The sequence below is a fragment of the Jaculus jaculus genome, chromosome 2 (assembly GCF_020740685.1).
Source record: "Jaculus jaculus isolate mJacJac1 chromosome 2, mJacJac1.mat.Y.cur, whole genome shotgun sequence".
Lineage (NCBI taxonomy): Eukaryota > Metazoa > Chordata > Mammalia > Rodentia > Dipodidae > Jaculus > Jaculus jaculus.
In genome coordinates, this window is record NC_059103.1 from 9980510 (window position 1) to 9993552 (window position 13043).

The window sequence follows — 13043 nt, forward strand, 5'->3', positions numbered from 1 at the left end:
GGGAGGTGAGAGGGAGACTGCTGGAGAGTTCTGGAGAGGTCAGTAAGTGTCCCGCAAGAGCGCTGCCACGTGCTTGGGACGCAGGGCCTTGGAGTGGGGTTGGGGGGGGGAGGTCCTGGGATTTGGAAGTTGCTGGGGTGAGGGGGGGGGCAGCACCTCTCGCTCCAAGCTGTTTGCAGCCATCCCCCCCCATCTCTGAGTGTTGGCTTGGGAGGACAGCCCCTCCCTCTCGGCTGGAGGGGGCCTGCTAAGGGGAGGGACGGCAGATTAAGGCCTAGGGGGCCACGTGACCCTCCCCCAGGAATGCGATGACGTCATCGGAGGCGTGGCTGTCCCCAAAATTGGGGAGGAAGAAGAAAAAAAAAAGCCAGAAAAAGTTTCCTGAAGTCCCATACGAGGTGTGTGGGGGGGGGGCTGGGGACTGAAGAGGAGAGTTGATCAAGGCCACGGGCTCAGGGCTCCGTGGGGCCCTTGGCCGCAATCTGGAGTGCCCCCTTTCCAGGCCATGTCGGGGCCCACCTGGCTTCCCCCGAAGCAGCCTGAGCCCGCCAGGGCTCCTCAGGGCCGAGCGCTTCCCCGAAGTGTCCTGGGGCCGCCACAGGCCCATGGAGCAGGTAAGGGGTCCCCCTCCCCTCGCCACCCCGCAAGTGGTGGGGACATCGCGGGCCGGCCCAGCTCATATCTGCCCTCCAGCTTTTACCCCTGCCCGCCTGCTGTCCCTCCCCCAAGCCAGCCGCCCGGCGGCCTTCCTTGCGTCCTGTCCGCTCGCAGACCCCCGGGTACTTGCGGGAGGGGAGCCCCAGGTCTCCACGAGACGCACCCTGGCTTCACCCCGCTTTTCCTCTCTCTTCCCCCACTTCAGCACACCAGCCCCATCCCAGAGTCCACTTTTGCCCCCTCCCACCTGAGCAGTGTTATCAGCCCCCAGGGGGACCAGAGGACCGAGGACCAGCCTGGGTGGGGTCCCATGGAGCACCCCAGCGTCTGCAGGTGAGAGTTGGGGTTGAGGGTAGGGCAGGGGGGGACTATTCCTCCAGGAGTGGGTGGAACCCAGGGACTTTGATTCTTGCTGTGGTCTGTCGCCCAGGGCCTCCCGCCGGACAGGAGTGTCCTCCGCCCTGGAATTCTGGATGCTGAGATCGATTCTCTGACCAGCATGCTGGCCGAGCTGGACGGGGGCAGGGGGCATGCTGCACACAGACCAGACCGCCAGGTGACTTCCTGTGTCCTGTTCCCCCCGCTGCTCCCCCTTTCCCAGCGGGATCCTTTCTGTGACTTCTCAGTCCCAGTGTATCCCCCGGTCCCTTCATTGGCCCTCTTTGTGACAATGTCAGGCTTTCCGGGGCGGGACCTTGTCAAAAGCTATTGCTGTCTGGGAGACCCCCACGTGGCACTCAGAGGGTTCCGCCGACCTGGGTCTGTATTAGGCCTTGCTCACTGGTTCTGTCCCCCGTTGTCTCTCCAGGCCTACGACCCCCCTCCACCGCCTGCTTACCGCCCTGGATCGCTGAAGCCCAATGGAGCCAGTGTCCCTCCCCCACTGCTCCCAGCGTCCCCCTATGGGGGGCCCACTCCAGCCTCCTATGCCACAGCCAGCACCCCAGCTGGCCCTGCCTTCCCTGTGCAAGTGAAGGTAGCTCAACCGGTCAGAGGCTGTGGCCCACCCAGGCGGGGGGCCTCTCAGGCCTCCGGGCCTCTCCCAGGCCCCCACTACCCTCTCTCAGGTCGAGGTGAAGTCTGGGGGACTGGCTATAGGAGCCACCACGAGCCAGGGCCAGGGGGTAAGGAGGAGGCTACTGGAGTGTCTGGCCCTGCAGGAGGAAGAGGAAGAGGAGGCAGGCACGGTCCCCAAGTAAGTCAAGGGTGCTAGGGGTTAGAGGGTCTTCATAGGCAACTGTGGCTTAAAGAACTTTAAAAAAAAAAATTTATTTATGAACTTGTGTGTGTGTGTGTGTGTAGACAGGTACAAGATAGTCACTTGCTGTTGCTGCCAACAAATGCCAAATCCTTGCATCACTTTTTGCACACAGCTTTACATGGGTGCTGGGGTATTGGATCCAGGCCTTTGCAAGCAAATGCCTGTTTTGTTTTGTTTTTTTTTTTAAGATTTTATTTTTATTTACTTTTTAGAGACATAGAGAAGAAGAGAGACAGAGGGAGAAAGTGAGAATGGGCACGCCAGAGCCTCTAGCCACTGCAAACGAAATCCAGATGCAATGTGCCACCATGTGCATCTGGCTTACATGGGACCTGGAGAATTGAACCTGGGTCCTTAGGCTTTGCAGGCAGGCGCCTCAACTGCTAAGCCATCTCTCCAACCCTGCAAGCAAATGCCTTTAACCATTGAGCCACATCCACAGCCCAAACTGCTGGTTTTAGGGCTGTGGCTATAGTTCAGTTGGTAGAGCACTTGCCTAGGCTTTAATCCCTAAAACTGCATAAGCCTGTCATGGTGGTATCTGTCTGTCATCCCAGCACTCAGGAAGTAGAGGCAAGAGGACTGGGAGTTCAAGGTTACCCACAGCTATCCAGGGAGTTCGTTGCCATCTTGGCCTACATGAGACACGTTGTCTTGAAATATATTGTTTTTTTTTAAGCAGAGTCAGAGGTCAAGGGTCAGGATGGCCAAAGCGGAGAGGCCAGAACTCCCCCACTGTTCCTGGGCTGAGCTGTTCTCAGATGAGATTAAAATTTTTTTAGAGTTAGACATAGGGTGGCGCACACCTTTAATCCCAGCACTTGGGAGGCAGAGGTAGGAGGATCACTGTGAGTTCGAGGCCATCCTGAGACTACATAGTGAATTCCAGGTCAGCCTGGGCTATTGTGAGAACCCTACCTCAGAACAAAACAAAACAAGAAAAGGGCTGTAGAGATGGTTTAGCAGTTAAGGCATTTGCCTGCAAAGCCAAAGGACCTCGGTTCAATTCCCCAGGACCTGTGTAAGCCAGATGCACAAGGTGGTGCATGGGTCTGGAGTTCATTTGCATGGCTGGAGGCTCTGGCGCACCCATTATCTCTTTTTCTCTCTGTCTGCCTCTTTTCCTCTCTTGCGCTCTCAAATAAATAAATAAAATTTAAAAAATTAAAAATATTTCATTTATTTGACAGAGAGAGGGAGAGAGAAAGAAAGTTTGGACACACCAGGGCCTCCTGCCACTGCAAATAAGCTCCAGATGCGTGTGTCACTTTGTGTGTCTGGCTTTACATGGGCACTGGGGAATCGAACGCAGGCCATCGGACTTTGCAAGCAAATGCCTTTAACCACTGAGCCATCTCTCCATCCCACAGATGAGATTTTTGGGGTGACTGGTCTCAGACATTTTTATAGCATTAGAAACTACAGTCCTGATTTCCGTTCTAGGTCCCCATGAGCCAGCCTCCGGAGGAGGAGCTGGAGAGGCTGACCAAAAAGATGGTGCATGACATGAGCCATCCACCCAGCGGGGAGTACTTCGGTGAGCTGAGCCTCACCCGGTGGGTAGGATGGGAAAGGGGAGGACACAGCAGATCTGGTATCTTGGATCCTTGTCAACTGATTGTGTCCATCCCCAGGTCGTTGTGGTGGTTGTGGAGAGGATGTGGTTGGGGATGGGGCCGGCGTTGTGGCCCTGGACCGAGTCTTCCATATCGGCTGTTTCGTGTGTTTCACTTGCCGGGCGCAGCTCCGGGGTCAGCATTTTTATGCCGTGGAGAGGAGGGCGTATTGTGAGAGCTGCTATGTGGTGAGTGTTTGGGTTGGGGAACATTGAAGTCAGCAGGAGGGAGCATTACAGGGGTGGGGGGCAGATGCTCCATCCCAGCAGAGGGATGGGCCTTGAAGCTGGGGCACTCAAGCTGAAGTACAAGAAAAGGAAGGAAGAGCACGTGTGGTGGCTCACGCCTTTAATCCCAGCACTCGGGAGGCAGAGGTAGGATCGCCATGAGTTCGAGGCCACCCTGAGACTACATAGTAAATTCCGGGTCAGCCTGGGCCAGAGTGAGACCCTACCTCAAAAAAAAAAAAAAAAAAAGAGGAGGAAGCTGTGTGTGGTGGCTCATGCTTATAATCCCAGTTCTATGGTGGCAAAAAATCAGGCATTTAAGGCTAATCTCAGCTACATGACCAGTTCAGAGCCAGCCTGGGCCACATGACACCGTCTCCAAAAATCAGTCTATTAATCAAAAAATGTTTTTCTTTCCTTTTCTTTCTCTTTTTCTTTCTTTCTTTCCTTCTTCTTCTTTTTTTTTTTTTCTGAGGTAAGGTTTTGCTGTAGCCCTGTTGACCTAGAATTTACTATGTACTCTCTTGAACTCATAGTGATCCTCCTACCTCTACCTCCTGGGTTTTGTTTTTTGTTTTGTATTTAAACTCTTCCTATATTATTATTATTATTATTATTTAAGCAGAGGCAGCATAGAAAAGAGAGAAGGACTGGTCACACCAGGGCCTCCAGACACTGCAAACAAACTCTAGATACATGTGTGCCTGGCTTTATATGGGTACTGGGGAATCAAACCCGGGTCTTCAGGCTTTGCAGGTACATGCCTTAACCTCTGAGCCACTCTCCAGCCCCTGTTTTTATTTTTTTGTTTTTTTCAAGGTAGGGTTTCATTGTAGCTCAGGCTGACCTGGAACTCATGCTGTAGTCTCAGGATGGCTTCAAACTCATAGTGATCCTCCTACCTCTGTCTCCTGTGTGCTGGCATTAAAGGTGTGCGCCAACACACCCGGCTGCTCCCTGTTGTTTTTTGAGACACAATATCATGTAATCTAGGTTGGCCTTGAGCTTGATGTAGCTAAGGATGACCTTGAACAACTGCTCATCCTCCTTCTGTGTGCTGGGATCATGCACATGCACCACCATACCCAGTTTATATGATGCTAGGGACTGAACTCAGAGCCTTGTGCATGCTAGACAAGCATGATACCAACTGAGCTACATCCCAGCCCCTCAGGAAAGATGAGGCAGCAAAATACTAGTTGCACACGTGGAGGAACAACAGTTCCTTGTAAATGGGAGGCAGCTTATTTCTCTCTCTCTCTCTTTCTTTTTTTTTTTTTTTTTTGAGGTAGGGTCTCACTCTAGCTGAGGCTGGCCTGGAATTCACTATGTAATCTCAGGGTGGCTTCGAACTCATGGTGATCCTCCGAACGTTGCCTCAGTGCTGGCATTAAAGACATGCGCCACCATGCCTGGCTTGTTTTTGTTTTTGTTTTTTTTTTAATTTAGTTTTATTTATTTGTGTGTGTGTGTGAGAGAGAGGCAAATAGAGAGAGAATTGGCACACCAGGTACTTCAGCTGTTGCAGACAAACTCCAGACACATGTGCCATCTTGTGCATCTCACGTGAGTTCAGGGGAATCAGCCCTGGATCCTTTGGTTTTGCAGGCAAAAACCTTAACTGCTAAGCCATCTCACCAGTCCTTATTTTATTTATTTATTATTTTATTTTTCAAGGTAGGGTCTCACTCTGGCACAGGCTGACCTGGAATTCACTATGTAGTCTCAGGGTGGCCTTGAACTCATAGTGATCCTCTGACCTCTGCCTCCTGAGTGCTGGGATTAAAGGTGTGCACCACCATGCCTGGCTTTTTTCTTTTTCTTTTTCAAATATTGTTTTTATTTATTTATTTGCAAGCAGAGAGGGGGGGGGGAGAATGGGTACTCCAGGGCCTCTAGCCACTGCAAATGAACTCTAGACACATGTGCCACCTTGTGCATCTAGCTTACATGGGTCCTTGGGAAGCCAACCTGGGTCTTTTGGCTTTGCAGGCAAGTACCTAAACCGCTAAGACATCTCTCCAGCCTGGGTTTATTTATTTTTGAGACAGAGTCTCACGACGTAGTCCAGGCTAGTCCTGAAGTCATGGTCCTCCTGCCACAGTCTCCAGCATGCTAGGATCACAGACATATACCACCATGCCCAGCTGAAAGACATTTTAATTTTAATATTAATTAATTATTAATTTGGTTTTTCAAGGTAGGGTCTCACTCTAGTCCAGGCTGACCTGGAATTGGCTGTGTAATCTCAGGGTGGCCTCAAACTCATGCTGGGATTAAAGGTGTGCGCCACCATACTTGGCTATTTTTATTTATTTATTTGAGAGAGGAAGAAAGAGGCAGATAGAGAAAGAGAATGGATGCGCCAGGCCCTTTAGTCACTGCAAACGAACTCCAGACACATGCACCAACTTGTGCATCTGGCTTACATGGGTCGAGAGGAATCAAACCTGGGTCTTTCGGCTTTGCACCAAGTGCCTTAACCACTAAACCATCTTGCCAGCCCTGGAAGGCCTGTTAGAGTCAAGGGTATCTGTGAAAGCTCCGTCATACTTCTGTGGGGCGGGCATGACTCTTGATTCACCTTCTAAGAAACGGAAGCTCAGAGAGGTTAAAATCCTTGTCTAGGAAGCTGAGGTGTTGGAATGAGGATTTAGAAGATCTGTTAAAACCCATCTTTCACTGACTCCTGTGTAGGGAGTTCCGCACAGCGAGGGCCGGTCTGGCTGCGTGCTCTCGTGGCTTGTCTGACCTTCCCGTCCTCGTCCCCTCAGGCCACCCTAGAGAAGTGCTCTACGTGCTCGGAGCCCATCCTGGACCGGATCCTGAGGGCTATGGGGAAGGCCTACCATCCTGGCTGCTTCACCTGCGTGGTGTGCCACCGAGGCCTGGATGGCATCCCCTTCACTGTGGATGCCACCAGCCAGATCCACTGTATTCAGGACTTCCACAGGTCAGACTTTACCCTAGGACCTATCCCTTCTGTTTCTAACTCCTGGCCCTTTCTCTCCTTTTTATTTATTTTTTTCATATATACATATAATGTATATGTTATATATATATATATGGCATAAAAAATATATGTATGTATGTATGTGTGTGCATATATATATTGGTTTTTCGAGGTAGGGTCTCACTCTAGCCTAAACTGACCTGGAATTCACTATATCGTCTCAGGGTGGCCTCGAACTCATGGCTATCTTCCTATCCTCCTACCTCTGCCTCCCAAGTGCTGGGATTAAAGGTGTGTGCCATCAGGCCTGACTTCTTTCTCTCTTTTGACATCACTCTTCCACAAGACCTAAGATCGTTGTCAATCTCTCTCATTCCACTCTTCCTCCTACCTTCTTTGGGCTCCATGTTAGTCCCCTGCAATTTTGGGGCCTGACAGCTTCCTCGGTTCTACTTCATCTTAGGAAGTTTGCCCCACGATGTTCCGTGTGTGGTGGGGCCATCATGCCTGAGCCAGGTCAGGAGGAGACCGTGAGAATCGTGGCCCTGGACCGAAGTTTTCACATTGGCTGTTATAAGTGTGAGGTGAGGGAGTCTGGGCAAGAGCAAGAGGTTTTGCCGGGAGTGGGGTGCTGGCTAGAGGTCAGGGGGTGAAAAGACCCAGGCGGTCGGTCTGGGGCTGATAGGAAGCCGTTGCTTCTCCCAACAGGAGTGTGGGCTGCTGCTGTCCTCTGAGGGTGAGTGCCAAGGCTGCTACCCGCTGGATGGGCATATCTTGTGCAAGGCCTGCAGTGCCTGGCGAATCCAAGAGCTGTCGGCCACCGTCACCACCGACTGCTGAGTCTTCTGAGAAGCGCCTGCTCGGATCTCGGCCCTCATCCGCCAACCTCCCCGACATCTTACCTTTCCAATTTGCCAGCACACACTATCTTCTCTTCCTCCCATCGTGAAATAATCATCCCTCGAGAGTTTACAAAACCCTGGCGAGTCTGTTGTTTCTTCTGACTCACAGCAGCCCAGTACGAGCATACTTGGTACTGCGTGGTTGCTTACCTGTGAAAATGTCAGAGCTGAGACTTGGCTTACCAGAGTACACAGCTCTCAGTTGGCCGAGCCAAGATCAGAACCTGGGTCTTAGCTCTGGTCTTTGTGTGTTAGTGTAAGTCTGTGTGTGGAGGTCAGAACAAAATGCTATTGCAACTCTTCTTCTCCCCCCCCCCCCCATGTAGTTTTTTAAAAAATATTTAACTAATTTATTTATTTGACAGAGAAAGAGGGAGAGAGAGAACGGGCGTGCCAGGACCTCCAGCCACTGCAAACAAACTCCAGACACATGCACCCCCTTGTGCATCTGGCTTACGTGGGTCTTATGGAACTGAACCTGGGTCCTTTTGGCTTAACTGCTAAGCCATCCCTCCAGCCCTGGAGGTAGGGTTTTGCTCTAGCTCAGGCTGACCTGGAATTCATTACATAGTCTCGAGCTCACAGAGATCCCTTACCTCTGCCTTCCAAGTGCTGGGATTAAAGGCATGTGTCACCATGCCCGGTTTGCAACTTTAAAAATATATATATTTTTTAATTTGCAAGCAGAGAGAGAGAGAGAGAGGGAGAAAGTATGGCATACCAGGGCTTCTGGCCACTACAAATGAACTCCAGATTCATGTGTCACTTTGTGTATATGGGTACTGGGGAATTGAAGCCAGGTTGTTAGACTTTGCAAGCAAATGCCTTAACCACTGAGCAACCTCTCCAGCCCTTTTGAAGCTCTTTTTTTTTTCTTCTTAATTTCTTTTTTTTTTTTTTTGAGGTGGGGTCTCACTCTATCCCAGGCTAACCTGGAATTCACTATGGAGTCTCAGGGTGGCCTAGAACTCACAGCAATCCTCCTACCTCTGCCTCCTGAGTGCTGGGATTAAAAGCATGCGCCACCATGCCCGGCTTTAATTTTTATTTACTTGAGATAGAGAGATTGAGCATGCCAAGGCCTTCAGCTGCTTCACATGAATTCCAGGTGCATGTGCTACCTTGTGCATCTGGCTTACATGGGTCATGGAAATTGAACCTGGGTCCTTTGTCTTTACAGGCAAAGGCCTTAACTGATAAGCCATCTCTCCAGCACCCTTTTGCAATTCTTTTTTTTTTTTTAAATATATGTATACATATTTAAAATTTTTTATTTTTATTTATTTGAGAGAGAGAGAGATAGAAATAGGCAGGTAGAAAGACAGAGAGAATGGGCACGCCAGGGCCTCCAGCCACTGCAAACGAACTCCAGATGTGTGTGCCTCCTTGTGCATCTGACTTATGTGGGTCCTGAGGAGTCAAACCTGGGTCCTTTGGCTTTGCAGGCAAGCACCTTAACTGCTAAGCCATCTTTCCAGGTCTCCTTTTGCAATTCTTATACCATCATTTTATTTTTTAATTTTTTTGTTTACTTTTTATTTATTTATTTGAAAGTAACAGACAGAGAGAGAAAGAGGCAGATAGAGAGAGAATGGGCACACTAGGGCCTCCAGCCATTGCAAATGAACTCCAGATGCGTGTGCCCCCCTTGTGCATCTGGCTAATGTGGGTCCTGGGGAATTGAGCCTCGAACCAGGGTCCTTAGGCTTCATAGGCAAGTGCTTAACTGCTAAGCCATCTCTCCAGCCCCCATCATTTTTTTTGTTGTTTTTTTGGTACTGGGATGAACTCAAGGCCTCCTAACACACCATGCAAGAACTCTACCATTGAGCTATGCCTCAGCTCTGTGCCACACTTTTTCTTTTTTATCAGAGACAGAGAGCAAAGGAGAGAGAGAGAGTCAGAGAGAACTGACATACCAAGGCCTTAGCCACTGCAAATGAACTCCAGACACATGCTTCACCTTATGCATCTGGCTTACGTAGGTTCTGGTGAGTTGAACTTGGGTCCTTAGGCTTCACAGGCAAACGCCTTAACCACTAAGACATCTCTCCAGCTCTCACATTTTTTTTTTTTTTTTAAATTTTTGTCTTGATGGTACTGGGGATTAAACTCAGGGCCTTCCACATGGTAGGCAAGCACTCCATCACTGAGCTATTTCCCTAGTCTTTTGAAAAATATATTTTTATTTTATTTTATTTTTAAATATTTATTTGTAAGCTGGGTGTGATGATGCATGCCTTTAATACCAGCACTTGGGAGGCAGAGATAGGAGGATCACTGTGAGCTCGAGGCCACTCTGAGAATACAGAGTGAATTCCAGGTCAGCTTGGACTAGAGTGAAACTTTACCTCAAAAAAAAAAATTATTTGTGAGAGAAAATGGATGTATCAGGGCCTCTTATCACTTTAAAATAATTTCACACTCTTGCATCACTTTGCATCTGGCTTTATGTGGGTACTGGAACTCAGGCTGGTAGGCTTTGCAAGCAAGCACGTTTAACCACTGAGCAATCTCCTCAGCCCCTGTTTTTTAAAAATATTTTATTTTATTTATTTGACAGAGAGTGAGGAAGAGGCAGATAGAGAAAGAGAGTGAGTGTGCCAGGGCCTTTAGCCGCTGCAAATGAACTCCAGACCCATGTGCCACCTTATGCATGTGGCTTATGCGGGTACTAGGGCATCGAACTCAAGTCCTTAGGCTTCACAGGCAAATGCCTTAACCACTAAACTATTTCTCCAGCCCAGCCCCCTTTTTTTAATTGAGGATTTTCATATATGAACATACTGTGATTTGTCATAATGCCCCTCCCATTACCTCATTTTGTCTCCCCTCCCCACTCTATTCCACTGAACCCTCCTCCCCTTTCCAACTAGTTCTATTTTGATGTCTCTTTTTTTTTTAATTAATTAATTATTTATTTGAGAGCGACAGACACAGAGAGAAAGACAGATAGAGGGAGAGAGAGAGAATGGGCGCGCCAGGGCTTCCAGCCTCTGCAAACGAACTCCAGATGCGTGCGCCCCCTTGTGCATCTGGCTAACGTGGGACCTGGGGAACCGAGCATCGAACCGGGGTCCTTAGGCTTCACAGGCAAGCGCTTAACCGCTAAGCCATCTCTCCAGCCCATGATGTCTCTTTTTTTTTCTTTCCTCCCATCATCTCTGCCAAAATGGTAATGGGCTCAACACTGTTCAGGTCTTGTGGAAGTAAGGACAGCCATCGGTTGTTATACAATCATGAACGTACTAGTCACTTCTTGTCATGGGGATGGTGTCCCAAAGTCCTTGCCGCCCTCTGGCTCTTACATTCTTTTTTTTTTTCCTTTTCATTATTTATTTATATACTTGCAAACACAGAGAGAGAGAGAGGGAGGGAGAAAATGAGCATGTCAGGGCCTCTAGCCACTGCAAATGAACTCCAGATGTGTGCGCCTTGTGTATCTGGCTTTATGTAGGTACCAGGGAATTGAACCGAGGCTGTCAGGAGTTGCAAGCTAGTGCCTTAACTGCTGAGCCATTTCCACAGCCGCTCTTACATCTTTTCCACCCTCTCTTCTGTGATGTTTCCGGAGGCTAGGAGGGCAAGTTGGAGATGTCTCAGGGCTGAGCTCTCAACAGCCTCTTATTTCTCAGTACTTTGATGAGCTTTTTGTTAAATATTTTTATTTACTTGTAAACAAGGTGGGGGTGCCAGGGCCTTCTGCTGTGGCTGCAAGCAAACTCTAGATGCATGTACCACTTTTTGCGTCTGGCTTTATGAGGGTACTGGGAAATCCAACCTGAGCCTTTAGGCTTTGCAAGCAAATGTCTTAACAGCTGAGCCATCTCTTCAGCCCTTTCATGAGTTGGTTTTTTTTTTTTTTTTTTCCCCAAGGTAGGGTCTCTCTCTAGCACAGGCTGACCTGGAATTCCCTATGTAGTCTCAGGCTGGTCCCTAAACTCATGGCAATCCTACCTCTGCCTCCTGAGTGTTGGGATTAAAGGCGTGCGCCACCATGCCTGGCACCTTTGGTGAGTTTTGAATCTCCCTAGACAGTTGCAAAATGCAAAAGGAAACTTCTTTGGTCAACCTTGAAAGCAACATTGATATCCTTTCCAGCACCTCCTCCACATTGTTCCCTGAGCTTTGGCAGGTGTGATAGAGTGTCTCATTCAGTGCAGAGCATTGACTGTCACTCAGAACCATGACTAATCTTGGGTCTCTCCAGTAATCACTGCAATCTGCAAAAAGAAGCTTTAACTACAGCCCTCCTTTTTTTCTTAAAAAGAAAGGCTTTATTTTTTGGTTTTTCGAGGTAGAATCTTACTCTAGCCCAGGCTGACCTAGAATTCACTCTGTATTCTCAGGTTGGCCTCAAACTCAACGGCGATTCTCCTACCTCTGCCTCCTGAGTGCTGGGATCATAGGCGTGTGCCACCACGCCCGGCAGGGTCTTACCAAGCTTCCAAGACTGGCCTTATTTTGGTTTTTATTTATTTATTTTGGTTTTTGGTAGGGTCTCGCTCTAGCCCAGGCTGACTTGGAATTCACTATGAAGACTCAGGGTGGCCTCGAACTCACTGCGATCCTCCTACCTCTGCCTCCCCTACGTGTTGGGATTAAAGGCGTGTGCCACCACACTGGGTCCAGCGCAATTTTTTTGTTTGTTTTGTTTTTTTCAAGGTGGGGTCTTATGCTGGTCCAGGCTGACCTGGAATTAACTATATAGTCTCAGGGTGGCCTCGAACTCTCAGTGATCCTCCTACCTCTGCCTCCCGAGTGCTGGGATTAAAGGCGTGCGCCACCACGCCCGGCACCAGCGCAACTCTTATCAGGTCTTGATCTTAAAGTCCTGCCTTGGCCTTCTTAGCAGCTGAGCTTGCAGGCGTGTGCGTGTGCACGCGTGCGTAGCCCAGGCTGGCTTTGAACTATGAACTGATTATGACTTTGACCTCCAGATTCTCCTGCCTCCACCTCCTGAGTGCTGGGATTACAGGTGTGTACACCACTCTCACTTTAGGCTGTGCTCTAAATCCCCAGCCCCGTATTTCCAAACATTCTTAAGCCTTGCACTCCATTCACTGAGAAGGAATTTGGGGTCCACCTGATTCTGCTTGCTGCTCAGACTTGTACATCGCCTTGCGTTTAAGACAAATTTACCCACCCTGCCTCTGTTCGAGAAAAGTAGGAAGGGTGTGTTTTGCAGTTAGCATAAACTGTCTTTCCATTCAAAGCTCGGATTTCTGCAGAAGCAGAAAATGGTGGGAGATGCTTTAAAATGGTTGCTTCTATCCCTAAACGTCCACCCGCGCCGCAAGCCCATTCCCAACACTAGGAAGGAGGAGTAAGCATCCCCAAGGAGGCCAGCAATCGCCTCGAGCCCAGGACCACTGCAGCGGACGAACCCGAGACGCCTGGAGAAGCAAGACTCAGCCCCTCCCCCCG

The 13043-nt window shown here is 49.5% G+C and overlaps 1 protein-coding gene across 1 annotated transcript; it reads left to right on the top strand.

Moving 5' to 3' along the window:
- Window positions 1-360: 360 nt before the first annotated feature.
- Trip6 (thyroid hormone receptor interactor 6) lies at window positions 361-7691 on the top strand. Its single transcript, XM_045143374.1, has 9 exons — window positions 361-614; window positions 863-990; window positions 1088-1213; window positions 1466-1852; window positions 3362-3455; window positions 3553-3722; window positions 6536-6714; window positions 7178-7298; window positions 7423-7691. Exons 1-9 carry the CDS (start codon window positions 506-508, stop codon window positions 7552-7554), a joined length of 1446 nt encoding a protein of 481 aa, XP_044999309.1. The 5' UTR covers window positions 361-505; the 3' UTR covers window positions 7555-7691.
- The last annotated feature ends 5352 nt before the right edge of the window (window positions 7692-13043 follow it).

What these genes read in the sequence shown, in the direction of transcription:
- Trip6 (XM_045143374.1), top strand. Translation starts at nt 506, where the DNA reads ATGTCGGGGCCCACCTGGCTTCCCCCGAAGCAGCCTGAGCCCGCCAGG. An exon ending in GAGGCAGGCACGGTCCCCAA is followed by an intron (nt 1,853 to 3,361) that starts GTAAGTCAAGGG and finishes TTTCCGTTCTAG; the next exon opens with GTCCCCATGAGCCAGCCTCC. An exon ending in ATTGTGAGAGCTGCTATGTG is followed by an intron (nt 3,723 to 6,535) that starts GTGAGTGTTTGG and finishes TCGTCCCCTCAG; the next exon opens with GCCACCCTAGAGAAGTGCTC.